The sequence below is a fragment of the Anolis carolinensis genome, chromosome 6, assembly GCF_035594765.1.
Source record: "Anolis carolinensis isolate JA03-04 chromosome 6, rAnoCar3.1.pri, whole genome shotgun sequence".
Classification (NCBI taxonomy): Eukaryota; Metazoa; Chordata; class Lepidosauria; order Squamata; family Dactyloidae; genus Anolis; species Anolis carolinensis.
Window position 1 is genome coordinate 42,356,046 of NC_085846.1, and position 14,576 is coordinate 42,370,621.

Below are 14,576 nucleotides of genomic sequence, written 5' to 3' on the forward strand. Positions count from 1 at the left end.
TGATACCTAAAACGATCCAGGTATTTTTAATTAAATGCAACAGCTCTGGGCACACAGGTCATAGCTGTGGAGGTTGTTTTGTTCTTCCCTACTATAATCTGCCACTGAATCATCCAGAGTAACTAGCATTTCTCTTTCTTCTCTCCTGAAACAGGAATTTTCCAGGACTGTAGAATGAGGAGAAAGTTAGATTTCAAGACACGGTCCAGCGTGCCAGTTATTTACTTGACAAAAATGTAAATGAAATGCCTCAATCTGCTCTTTATCTAACCAAACATCACAGTGTATTCACTTCAGTTCTGAGCCATACACAAGCTTACTACAGCAGGCTCATGAGCAGCTATGGGTGGAGCAGCTAACTGACTTATCCAGTTGGTTCCCTTCACCCTCAGTTATCTCTCTCATTACCGAGGGAGATCTGTGGAGTTGTGTAGTATCGGGGTAAGCACTCCTACTTCATCCCAACCCCAACCCAACCTGAATGGTACCTAAAAAGGGTCAGGTGATGGGGCAAACATCAGTCCTAAATAACCAGTATATCTTCTTTGCCAAGCATGTCACAATTCTAAGCATCAGTTTCCTGACACCAGACTGAAATCTTCTGTTGCTTTATATCCTATCCTATCCGATTTATCATCAATCCAGTCCTTTGTACTTCACGCAAAATTCACGCAATTTGCCAAAATATACGATCCTGTGCTTTTCTTTCCCATTTCCGGCCCAATCGCTTTACTATTGGTTTGTCCCATCAGGTACGAGGTCTGCCCAAGGGCTGCTAGTGGACTCTTGGTATCCAATTCATTAGTCAACATGTCCAACGGTTGCCTTTTGTTCATGCTATATGCTGTGCCCATCTTGTTTTTGCCTCATAGATTTCATTGACCACACCACATAGCCCGGTTCTTTGACACAGCTCTTTATTGCTCACTATATCTCTTATTGTAACACCACACATCCTTTTTCTCTCTCCTCTCTTAGGACCCTTCCACACAGCCATATAACTCAGAATATCAAAGTAGATAATCCACAATACTGCCATATAATCCAGCTCAATGTGGATTATATACAACTGTGTGAAAGGGGCCTGAGTCACGTTTTTCCTCCTCTAACTTTGTTGTTGCCCTTGTTTCAGATGTGTATAACATTTAGTATTTAAGATATCTGCTCTGACCTTCATTGGCAGCTTATCATCTGTTAGCAGTGGTGAATATAAACCAACACTGTAACAACACCACAGCACAATGCTAACACTGTTGCTTTATAATCAACAGATAAATACAGTGGACCCTTGGTATCTGTTCTGAGGGTTCTAGGACCCTCTCCGTGAATACCAAAATCTCTGGTTGCTCAAGTCCCATTTGATACATACATTGGTGTAATAATATCCTGTTCCTTATATAAAACTGCAAAATCAAGGTTTATTTTGGGCAGGCATCCTCAAACTGTTACACCCCCCCCCCCCAATTTGGGCTTCCAACTCCTGGAAGTTCTAGCCTGCTTGTTCAATGGAGTTGTGAGGCCCAAACAGCTGGAGGGACTGAGTTTGAGGATGTCTGCCCAAAATAAAGCTTGATTTTGCAGTTTTATTTAAGTAATAGCATGTTATTACATCAATGGATGTATATAATGGGACTTGAGCATCCAGAAACCAAATCACACAGCCTAACGTTTCCTAGGGGAAATGCAACTCAAAATAGGTAAAGTAGTAGTCCAGGAATACCTGGCTACTCTAAATGAATTAAAGTCTCCAGGATCAGATGAACTACATTCAAGAGTATTGAATGAACTAGCAGAAGTTCTTTCAAAGGTGGTTGGGAGCAACAAGAGAGGGGGCATTCTCGGTAGCCGCCCCAGCCCTTTCAACTCCCTCCCTATTGAGATTAAAACTGCCCCCTTCCCTGTTGTCTTTCAAGAACCAATTGAAGACCCACCTGTTCAAGGAAGCTTTTGATGAATGAATTCAATTGCTAATGACAGCAAGGTCTATTTGCACTGAGCTTAGCAAAATATACTATTTAATTGACGAGTCTCCACAATAATTGTAATTGGTTTTAAATGTTTTTAATGCTTAATATTTATTTATGTCTTATTTCTGGACAGTATTATGCTTTGTGTGATTTTTGTCTTGTTAAATGTGCTTTGATTTGTATTGTATTATGTTGAGAGCTGCTTCAGGTTCTGTTAATGCATCATCAAGGTGCATTCTGTAAGTATGGTGTGGTGTTTTGGAAAAGTGGGGGGCAAAGGTGCTCATCAGAAGCTTGGTGCATTGGTTGCTAAACCATTTGTGTGATGGAAAACTGCAACAGGCACCAAAAAGCAGACTACCATCAGAACAACTTGTGCTTGACTGAAAATTTCTTGCTGACTCACATTCTTGATGTAACCCGTCGTCATGAGAAAGGAAAGGAAATAAGTACAGTAGAGTCTTACTTATCCAACATTCGCTTATCCAACGTTCTGGATTATCCAATGCAATCTGCCTCCCACAGCTGTTTCTCTAGGTGGCAAGGACTGAACTTTTAACACATTTAATTTCCGACAATGTTGTTACTGTACGTTTATTTAATGCAATTCCATCCTTATTTGTAGTCAATTTGTTAGTAGCCAATGTTTTTGTAGTCAATATTTTCAATACACTACGATGTTTTGGTGCTAAATTCGTAAATACCATAGTTACTACATAATGTTACCATGTATTGGACTGCTTTTTCCGTCAGTTTGATGTAAAACATGATGTTTTGGTGCATAATTTGTAAAATCATAACGTAATTTGATGTTTAATAGGCTTTTCCTCCTTATTATCCAACATTTTCGCTTATCCAACGTTCTGCTGGCCCATTTATGTTGGATAAGTGAGACTCTAGGTAAAGGTAAAGATTTTCCCCTGACGTTAAGTCCAGTCGTGACCGACTCTGGGGGTTGGTGCTCATCTCCATTTCTAAGCCGAAAAACTGGTGTTGTCCGTAGACACCTCCAAGGTCATGTGGCTGGCATGATTGCATGGAGCGTTGTTACCTTCCCGCCGGAGCGGTATCTATTGATCTACTCACATTTGCATGTTTTCGAACTTCTAGGTTGGCAGGAGCTGGAGCTAACAGTGGGCGCTCATTCCGCTCCCAGGATTTGAACTTGGGGCCTTTCAGTCTGCAAGTTCAGCAGCTCAATGCTTTAACACACTGCGCTACCACCAGGGGACCAAGTGAGACTCTACTGTAGTAGAAAACAGGGATGAAACTTCTGACCATTGTGGAAACTATTGTCCTTTGTGGCCAAGAACTGGCTTTAAGAGGGAGCAATGATTCGGGACCTGTTACCTGTGAAGAACCTTTGCACAATGGCGGTAATTTCAGAGCCTTGTTGATCAGGAGACACTGGCTTGAAATGTCATCTCGGGGGGAGAGAGTTTCAACTCCTCCCGAATGTTTTTTTCTGGCTACGGGACTGTGCCCGTACATAAATATATAAATTGCAGAAGTCCAACATAGAAACTAATGGTGTTTTTTTTCCTTAAAGAAAAGAAAACCTCCGCCTCTGCAGTGGAAAAAAACCAGGCAGAAACTGGAAGCCGGCAGCGAGAACGGTTCTCACCTTCGCTACATCCCTCAACGGCGCGGGAAGATGACGTTGGGCCGCTACCCGGAAGCTTCAGCCGCGGAGCCTGCGCAACAGGGGAGGGCACGAGCCTTTCCCGGCGGCCGCGCATGCGCTGAAAGAGGACTGACGGAAAAAGCCAGGGAGGGAAAAAGAGAGAGCCGGGTCGCGTGGGGTCCCGGAAGTCTCGCGAGATTTTCGTCACGCAGCCTCACTTGCTCCTTCCTTCCTTCCTCGCGCGACGGCTCTGGAGGTGACCGGCTGTGAGGGAACGAGAGAGAGAGGCTGTGAGGGAGGCAGGCAGGCGAGAGCGCGGTGGAGGCAAGAGTGACGATGGAGCTCCCGCCGCTTCCTCCTCCCCCTCCGGCTCCTGAGGAGAAGGGCTGCGGGGCTGAGGCGGAGGAGGAGGAGGGGAAGCCCGCCTCTCCGGCCACCGCGGAGGGGCTGGCACGCGTCTGCGACCTCCGCGTCCAGGGAGAGGAGCCGTCGCCTCAGCAGCAGCAACAGCAGCCGCCAAGCCCGCTGTCGCCTCTTCTCCCTCAGCCGCCGCCGAAGCGGACCTGGGCTCGACACCGACGGCAGCAGCAACAGCAAGAGCGGCCCCCGGGAGTGGAAGGCGGCGGGGGCAACAGCAGTAGCAGCAGCAGCGAAAGCAGCGAAGAGGAGGAGGAAGAGGAAGAAGAGGAAGAGGAGGAGGAGGAAGACGAGGAGGAGGAGGACGAGGAGGACGAGGAGGAGGACGAAGAAGAGGACGAAGAAGAGGAGGACGACGAGGAAGTGTCTGAGGTAATCTCTTCAGGGCTAGCCTCTCCCTTCTTGGGAGAGGAGAAGAGGAGACTAGCCTCGTTTCCTAACCTACGCACATCTCCATTGGCATGTAACAGAGTTTGGTAACTGCATTAGATCATCATCATCATTATCATTATTATTATTATCTTGGAGTCTTCAATAGACAACAAGTTGAACATGAGCCAACAGTAAGAGGCAGCATCTTTAAAAGCCAATGGGATTATGGGCTGCATCAAAAGGAGTCAAGTGTCTAGATCAGGCATGGGCAAACTTCCTCCTGCAAGGTGTTTTGGGGCCTCATCACACTTGAGCATTTATCCACTTTAAATCTGGTTTCTGCCTCCTGCAGAATTCTGGGGTTTGTAGTTTGCTGAGGTCCAGGATATCTGGCTGAGATGTTTAAAGGCACCTCCCTAAAGTGGATTTAAACTGAATCCAAACTCCAGTATGATGAAGCCCTTGGACTCCAACTTTGTTAGGCTGTTTTTCAAGATTATGGGAATTGAAGTCCAAAACACCTGACAAGACAAAGTTTGCTCATTCCTGGTCTAGAGGCCTGCTCACACTTGAGCATTTATCCACTCGAATCCACTTTAAATGCTGTGACTGCCGCCTCCAGAATGCTGGAGCTTGTAGTTTAGGGCTTCTCTGGATGCGCCGTTTAAAGGCCCCTCCCTAAACTGCACACTTCAGAATTCTGTAGAAGGCAGTCATAGCATTTAAAGTGGATTGAAGGGGGCGTGCTTATCAATTTTGCAGATGACACCAAATTGGAAGGGATAGCTAATAATTTCAACAAAGACAAATCTAAGATCCTACACTTAGGCAGAAAAAATGAAATGCAAAGATACAGGATGGGTGATGCCTGGCTTGACAACAGTCCATGTAAAAAGATCTTGCAGTCCTTGTGGACAACAAATTGAATATCAGCCAACAGTGTGAGGCAGCAGCTAAAAAGCCAGTGGGATTTTGGGCTGTATCAAAAGGAGTATAGTGTCTAAGTCAGGCATGTTTGAGATTGTGGGAGTTGCAGTCCAAAACACCTGCCAGGATGAAGTTTGCCCATGCCTGGTCTAGAGGCCTGCTCACACTTGAGCATTTATCTACCCTAATCCACTTTAAATACTGTACCTGCCTCCTGCAGAATTCTGAAGTTGGTAGTTTAGGGCTTCTCTGGATGAGTCCTTTAAAGGCCTCTCCCTAAACTACACATTGCAGGAGGCAGTCACAATATTTAACGTTCATTAAAGAGGGCGTGCTTATCACATTTACAGATGACACTAAATTGGGAGGGATAGTGAGTACTCCAGAGGACAGGATCCAAATTCAAAATGACCATAACAGGTTAGAGAGCTGGGTAAGAACTAACAAAATGAGTTTCATCACTAACAAATGTAAGATACTAAGGTAGAAAAAAGGAAATGCAAAGATGCAGGATGGGTGATGCCTGGGTTGACATCAGTCCATGTAAAAAGATCTTGCAGTCCTCGTGGACAACAAATTGAATATGAGCCAACAGTGTGAGGCAGCAGCCAGAAAAGCCAATGACTGGAATTTTTGGCTGTAGCAAAAGGAGTATACTGCGTAGATCAGTGGTTCCCAACCTGGGGTCTCTGGGAGTTGTAGGCCAAAAACATTTGGGGACCCCAGGTTGAGAACCACTGATCTAGATCAAGGGAAGTCATGGTGCCTTTGTATTCTGCTTTGGTTGGACCTCACCTGGAATACTGTTTCCAATTCTGGGCACCTGTGGAATTCTGGGGTTTGTAGTGTGTTGCTCCACCTGAATTCTCTGACAGAGAAGAGTCGATATCCCCAAACAACATATCCCAGAATTCCATAGTGGGCATCAGTATGGTGTTATAGAATTATAACACCATACTATATAATTCTATAGTGTGGATACAGTCCTACTTGGGATGGAAAGGGTCTGTGAAGAGCTGAACCCACCTCTCTGCCACACTCCATTCCCAAGCAACAACTAGACCAGAGCTTTCTGAACATTTCAGGTTGGTGACATACTTTTCTTTGACATGCATCATTTTGTGACACAGCTTTACTCAGTTTTACTAGCAAAGTGGAGGTGAAACCAATCTTTGATAAGAGATTCAGACACAGACTTAGACTAATAATGAAATGTATGGGGGCACAATGTATCCCATAAAAATATTTCATTTATAATTTTCAAATGCTTATTTTACGTAGACTCTGAGGTTTGTTGTTTTGTTTGCATGACATGCTAGTGTGTTGCAGCTGGCACACTAAAGTGTCACAACACACCTTTTGGAAAGCTCTGAGCTACACTTGCTGCAGGGGTTTACAGCATGCTTGCACAGAAGACATGGTGAAAATGACGGGTTGATGCTCACCATGAATGGTCACTACTGAAGCTAAAGGAGCAATCCACTACAAGTGGTTGACATGAAGTCCAGTGAATTGCTCCTTCAGCCTCACTAGAGTGACCATTCCTGGTGAGTATCAGCCTCTCATCTATGCCATGGTTACACAGACGATGGAGTGAAAATAAGTGGTTGGTCATTCTGGTGAGGTTGAAGGAGTCATCCAGTGTGTATTGTTGGCTTGAAGCATTCACCCATGTGTGGTCAATAGCTCCTTAAGCTTCAGTACAATGAGCATTCATATCGTGTTATTTAGAATTCTCACTTGTTCCAAATAATATATATGTCCTATATTAAATCCGACTAGAATTTCCTTCCAGTAGGTATTGCATGGGGCTGCAGTCACATGTTTCTTTTACTTTCACAATCTGAAATCTTGTAGGGGCCCATCAGTCTCCTTAGCTGTGCATCGAGGAGAAAGGAAGGAGTGGGGGATCCAGATGTATGAAGGTAACAAGGGAAGGCCTGCCTTCTTGGGCAGTTGGATTGGCACTTTTACAAAGTTATTAGGTCTTAACAGCTCACGTATTCATTTGCTGTCTTTTTGTGGGTTTGTATACGCAGAATTGACTCTTTTGCTTAATGAAGTATTTGGCTTCCAAAAAACCCAGGTATTGGCTGCTCAGCATCTGTTTTCCAAAATCTTAGGTATGTTGAGTTCCTAACAAGAACGCATATAACTGTGATCTTACAGTCTGATTGTAACCATATTTACTCTGAAATCAGGCTTCTTGGTTTCAGTTGCCATTTCATCCAGGTAAGTTGTTGCGTCTTTAATTGAAAACTTTTTTCGAATCCTTATTTGAAGTTAAATTTAACCATCTAGCTCTGTTCTAACCAAATGGAGCACATTTCCATTTGTCCTAGAAGAAACATCAGTGTTATCCTTGGAAGAAGTAGGTCATTTTTTTATTTGGGTACCAGGTTTTGGGCCATATCAAAAAAATGTATACAGTGTTCTCAAATTATACATGTATAAACATGTTGTGGCAGAATATTGTAAGGAAATATGTGCACTGAGCACCATTAGCATTTTAAAATCAAATTATTATGATAGGCCACGTATAATTAGTTGGAGAGTTCTAGATATGATTAGTTAATACAATTAAGTGCTTTCATGAAGAGTCAGGAGAATAGTCTTGATAGGTTTAGTCCTACAAACTGCATTAAGCAGAAAACAGACCTTGTCAGATAGTAACAGAAAATATGACACTGAAGTTAGGGAATCATCAATATCTAGATGAAAGCTTTTTTCTCTAATACTGGGTAGCAAGGGAAGTCCTGAATCTTTGCCAGGCAGTAATGGCTTGAATGTATGGTAATAAGCTTGAGTATTGACCTAGACAATACTGTTGATCAGTGTCATGCTTTTGATAAGATTACCCTCATTAAAAGACCAGTTTTCAAAGAGACGGCTTTGTTAGGTCTTTATCACTTTACACTGTTATAGTGCTATTATCTCATTATAGCATTCTGTGGAATCCAGATATTTCTAATTTAGGAAGGCCCAAGAACTCTGGTTAAAAATTCTAATCAATTCTCCCTAAACTGTAAATTCCAGATATTTTCTATATTGTGCTACAATGACAGTTGAAGTGGAGTAGTAACACTATAATAGTGTGGTGTGATAAGGCTTTTAGTCAAATCATTAAAAGGAAAAAAATGCAGGGTGGAAGGAAGAGGTCTAACAGCACCTTTAAGACCGAATAGCTTATTTTAGGTTGAGCTTTTGAGGATTTCAAACCACTTCTTTAGATGCCTGTAGTACTGAGTTGAAATCTAGCTCATGCAAAAATAAGCCAGTGTATCTTAAATGTGCTACTTGAATCTTCTCTTTTTTCTTCTATTAAAAAAGAGCAGCTTGCATGTTGGTAGCATTTCTACATCTTGCCTGTCCCAAATTGAGGCTTTGACATGCAGTGCTTTTATACAGAGTTTTTTTTTTCGTGTCAGGAGCAACTTAAGTCGCTTCTGGAGTGAGAGAATTGGCCGTCTGCAAGGACGTTGCCCAGGGGACGCCCGGATGTTTTGATGTTTTTTACCATCCTTGTGGGTGGCTTCTCTCATGTCCCCACATAGAGCTGGAGCTGGTAGAGGGAGCTCATCCGCGCTCTCCCCGGGTGGGATTCGAACCTGGCAGCTTTCAGGTCAGCAACCCAACCTTCAAGTCACTTAGTCCACTACGCCATCTGTGTTGCTCTTGTTCCTGAATAAAGCAGATCTCACTGGCATATCACATCTAGTTTTATTATGTACCACACTACCTGCATAAACCTGCTTTTGAAAAACACAGCAACTTTGGCTGTTGCAGAATGTGATGTCCATATTGATCTGCCACCTTTTTGGATCATGATGTTTCAGTTTCATTTAATCTACACAGACTTTATTTCTAGGTATAGTGATAGTTCTTAATTATGCTTCTGGTTCTTAAAATGTCATACTTCAGTTTTCCCCCAAACTTGGATCTCTTAAGTATTTGTCAGTGTCAGCCATCAGAAACTACAGTCATCATGAATAATGGTAAGGGATAATAAAAATTATAGTCCCAACAAGAGCTGGAGGCCAAAGATTGAAAGCCATCAACCTAAATGAATAAAATAGCTTCCTCCAAGCTCTTTATGATTGTACTCAGCAGAGTCACTGCATCAACATTATCAAATCTCTCCTTAAGAAAGAATTTGATAGACTGCCTATTCTAGGTGAACTTCTCATATTGATTCTGCTTGCATTTTAGTTCTCAAAACCCTTTTTTCCTATGGTACTGATGTTTTATTATAACATCAAACCAAAGAATATTTTGAATTTTTTTTGTTATATTTTAACAGGTCATATTTTTGTGTTTTTACGTGACCTGATCAGGCAGAAGCATCCCATAATAAATCTGAGCTCTAATCATAGAATTATAGCATAATCACATAATATATTATCTGTTTATCCTCATCTTTAAAAATAAAACTTTTCTATTGATAAAGGCAGTCAATAAAATTTAAAAATTTAAAAGGATTAATTTTAGTTCTGTGGATGAAATTTAGTAAGGTAGTCCTAAATCTTAAACTGTTAATTCTGATTAATTTGTCAGTGCAGTTTTCTAAAACAAAAGAAAAACAATGTGTATATCAAATAAAATAACTCTAGCAAGTGTTCCAATCCAAAAAGCAATCAAAATTGCTCTTTATTTTTCCCCTGCACTTGCAGAGCAGTGCCTTCTGCTGAGTATTATAGAAAGTACACCATCATGATACACTTTTCCTTTTAAATGTTTGACATTTCAAAGTAATTTAAGTACCTTTTCCCTTTCATTATGTTATGCCAGCTTTCCCCAGCCTTGTGCCATTTAAATGTGTTAGGCCTTCTGGTAAGGTATGCTGATAGTCTTTGCTTTTTTTATTTGAGCAGAAGAATTTAGAGCTAGTGATTGTTTTGTTGCAACAGCTGGGAGTTCAAAGCCCTTTTTGATCTGCTGTTGATCACTGTGGAAATCTACCAGCAGATCCACATGTACCTTCTGTGAGGATGAAGTTTGCAAGATATGGCATATGAATTGTCAATAAATTCTTGATGTAGGCAGGAGTGGAAATCGAATGCTCCTGTGCATTTTGCTGGATCACAGCTTGGGTATTCGTTATCTATACTGGGGCTTGTGGGAGTTGTAGTCTATTATTTTTATCATCATCATCTCGATCTTGCTTTATCTCTTTAAAAAGAGATCAAAAGCCGCTAACACCATAAATAGTGTGATATACAATTTAAAAGGTAAGAAAATAGAAACACTAAAATAGGACTAAACAGCGAACTATTAAAAATAAGCAGTTAAAACCATTAAAACAATTAAAAGCTATCAACGTACCTAAAAACACTATACCCTGCCTCGGTCGTATAAACTTTCTTCTCTAAAAGTCTTCCTAGAATCATAGAATCATAGAGTTGGAAGAGACCTCGTGGCCATCCAGTCCTACCCCCTGCCGAGAAGCAGGATGGAAGGCTTTACAATTTTACCATGCTATAGGGCAAAGGAGAAAAAAAGATTGGCTACAATTCTGTCAAAACATTTTTTACTAATTGTAAAGGTGTGTATGGTGCCAGCTTTAAGAAATGATAGGACTGAATCTGGGAGCACAGAAAAACTAGAGTTAAGAAAAGATAAGAGGGAAACATTCTAATTTACAAAGAAATTAGCCCTGTATTTTTCGTTTTTCCTTTCAGCAGAACCACTACTTAATGCTTTGAGGTGACAATTTTAAATGTCTTTCAAAGAAGAAAACTAACAGCAATTGTCTTTCTTTCTTGTTTATTATAATGAAATTAGAGAGGTGCTGAAGCTGTGAAGCTGACAGTGTTGTGGAAAGGATGTCCGACTGAGAACAGCTTATCTACAAGTGGAATGCGTAGGCAGAAGCCTTTACTCTCACAGTTAAGGGAAATTGGGTCTGCAAATAATTTTTTTAGCAGTGTCCGTTGAGTGCTAGTGGTAGTTTGGTTTCATGCAGACAGGGGTATATGGTAGATCTCATTTCACAACAGCCTGCATAGAAAACAGTTAATTTTCCCTTGCTGAAGGAGAACTGGCAGCTTTCCAGCACCACCACTTTCTTTTAGAAATTAGTTTCTGTTGCAGACTTTACTAAGGAATATACCCATACTAAAACAGAGGTCGGTTTCCCTTCTCATTCCATATCTTGTATGCAGAAGCTTTGTGGCCTATGTCAAAATTTAGATCAAAATTTTGAATCAGGACAGATTGGTCAGAGTGTTTGTGTTTAGTTGAGCAAGGGATTTTTTTATCACTTTATGACTTGTGAAAAACCTTCTACAGCCTGGGGCTCTCTACATATTGTGGACTGCAAGCCTCATTAACTCTAACCATTGAGCATACTAGCTTGAACTGGTGGAAGTCGGATTTGAAATTATTAGTAGGAGTCCAGGTTGAAGAAGATGCTTACATCATTGTAATCTATTTTTAAGATTTGTTAGTTGCAATCATATTCAAACATTTCTTTAGGACAGTTGTATGCCACTTACCTCTAACACAATATTAAAATGTTGCACAATCCTCAAACTTACATTAAAACCAAATTGTTAATACAAAAACAAAAATAAAATGTAGGATTGTAATATAAGTGCTAATGGTCCAGAACTATTTGAGCAAAGAGATATTTTTAATAATAATTAGTGTTTTAGAACAGGGCTTTTAAAACTTTTCCACTCATGACTCCTTTTGGCCTGAGGAATTTTTACGTGACCCCGGATATGTAGCTATATAAAGTAGTTATAAAAGTCAAACATTTACTGATAACAAATCAGCATTTGCAAGGCTTGCTAAACAGGTTGCTTCTCTTCTTTATGAAGTACAGCTGAAGCATTTTCCACAGACTTCACTGTAAATACTGTACTAAGTTCTGCATAAATCTCTAAAACTACAACTAAGTTGCATTCAGAAAACTTACTGTTTCCACAATTTTTTGGGACCACACATTGAGTTAAGGGGACCCCATTTGGGTTTGGGACCCACACTTTGAGTAGCAGTGTTCTAGAAGGTACAGAAGGCTTGTTTATATATTGGTTTCATATGGGATTCCACAGGTCATGGTTTAATCAGTTAGATCCACAGTGAACAACTTACGTCTCAATATGAGAACCTTCAAATAACCAGGGTCTTTGTTATTGGAAGTATGATGTGTTAGCAAACCCTGTAGTCTTCCAAGTGTTTGGGACTCCCAAAAACCCTAGCCAACTTAACTAGCTTGTCAGGAATTCTGGAAGCTGAAGTCCAAAACACCTGGAGGGCCACAGATTGTGTTAGTCCCTTTGAAGACAAGGAAATATGCTTACATAAATATCTCCAAGCAATTTAGTCTGTTATTAAAGAAATAAAAAGTGCTGGGAGTTGCTGTCAGACAACATCTAGAAGGTTACATGATTTTGGTTATAAAAATGAGTCTTCAGAATACTTGGTTAACTATGTAGAACTTGCTAAGTAGTATAACATTTTGATTGTTGCTGGAAATGAACTTGAGGTTACATTAGTCCTTGTAAGAAAGAAGCTTTGCTTGCCAATATCTGATTGTTTTATAATTTGGGCTCAATACTTTGGATCATCTAAAACTTCTGAATGAACCTTGCTGGCCTCTGACATCAGATAGCATAAGAAGCATTGAGAATGTACAATACTCTAGAAAGGTTATACAAAAACATCAGTTAAAATATAAGCATAAAAGTTATTAAAAAGAACAGATAACCATCTACAGAGATAAGACCATTTAAAGTTTATTAAAATATATTAAAAATAAAACAGCATAACATACCACTAAATGACCATCACAGTCAATTTCTTCAAGCCTGGCAGAAGAGGAAAGTTACATGCTGGTGGAAGGAGAGCATGGAGAAAGCCATCCTAGTTCCAAAGAGAGTTCTGAAGTCTGGGAGTGACCACTAACAAGGCTTTTTTCTTTGTTCCCAACAGACAAGTCTGAGAAAGTAATAGCATAAAGAGAATGACTTTTCCTGGAGATCTTGTAGTTCTAACCGGTTGTTGATAGGACTGTGCTGTCCTTCAAATTATTGGAGCTGAACTTGTGTAGAGCTTTTTATATCATCACCAGAACTTTGAAACAGATTGGCCACCAGTAGTCCTGTTGCAAAAGAGAATTGTATATTCTCAATAGCCAGTCTCAGTTAATAATCTGGCTGCAGCTGTTTGGGCCAATTGAAGTTTCTGAGCACTTTTTCAAAGGTGCTCAGAAGTGCATGGCAATAATCCAAGCAGGATGTTACCATGACCTGATCAGACTTTTCCAGGAATTGGTGCAGTTGACACAGTAGCTTCAACTGCAAATTCACTGTTAGTCACTGTTAAAACCTAGGCCTTCAGGCTCAAGGCTGAATCCAGGAGTAGATCTGTATTGAAAGAATCCCACACGTGTTTCTTACTGTAGTTAGCTTCCTTTAGATATGTTATGTTTTATATCTTACAATGGCTATTTAGTGTTTGGATCCTGTGGTAGCACCAAGAGTGAAAGCACAATAGGTGCAAAAAAAAAAAAAGGCAAGTAGGAGAGAAGTCTGTTGGTTTCCAGCTAATTTTTCAAATACATGATTTTGGGGCATGACATGAATTAAGGTGCACATGAAAGTGTTAGTGGATGAATTTAAGTTGACATGCATTTTAAATTTTATAATTCATGGTTTTATAGAGTCTATAATTAGAGTTTTAATTAATGTGATACTGTTTTATTGTTTATTAATATATTGTTGTTTTATTGAATGTATTTTGGGCAATGTAATTTTCCGACTGTTGTAAGCCACCCTGAGTCCCTCCGGGTGAGAAGGGCAGGGTAAAAATGATGTAAATAAATAAATAAAATATAGTATATGTCCTTACAGTGAAAGTGTTCTGGAAGGCATTGCAGAAATTATTGCCCAAGCTGCCGCGACTCGGGCACTTTTCTTGTGATTACTTTCTTTCTCCTGCAAGCCACACATTACAGAAATAAGCAGCTTCAAGTCGGCAGCCTTGTCTCCTGCTGCTGCCTTCTCTACTGCCCTCCCCCATGAATCTGGAGAATGCTTTGTCTTATAATGGACCATTACGTGTTTACAAACAGTATTCTGTGTGTACCTACAGAATTCCATAGGAATTTTTGTAGATCCCTTTGCAAGCTGCATGGAGAGTGCACATAGTTTTTCTAGGAGTAACTATTTGAGATCCACTTGGGATTATGGAAAATACTTTTTGCAAAGCAGCTAAAAGGAGGACCATACCACCATACAACTACGGGAACCACAGAAGACTACAGT

The 14,576-nt window shown here is 40.7% G+C and overlaps 1 protein-coding gene across 5 annotated transcripts in view; it reads left to right on the plus strand.

Annotated features, from left to right (window-relative positions):
- The first annotated feature begins 3,797 nt into the window (after positions 1–3,797).
- LOC100553063 (ankyrin repeat domain-containing protein 17) overlaps positions 3,798–14,576 on the plus strand; it is a 114,772-nt gene continuing 103,993 nt past the window's right edge. For 4 of the 5 annotated variants that reach the window (XM_062957510.1, XM_062957512.1, XM_062957511.1 and 1 more), the window contains exon 1: positions 3,799–4,380. In XM_062957510.1, coding sequence (XP_062813580.1) covers positions 3,928–4,380 — 453 coding nt within the window. In that variant the 5' untranslated portion in view covers positions 3,799–3,927. Of the gene's footprint in view, positions 4,381–14,576 lie in introns of all 5 variants that reach the window. The other variant, XM_062957514.1, reaches the window with a different exon arrangement.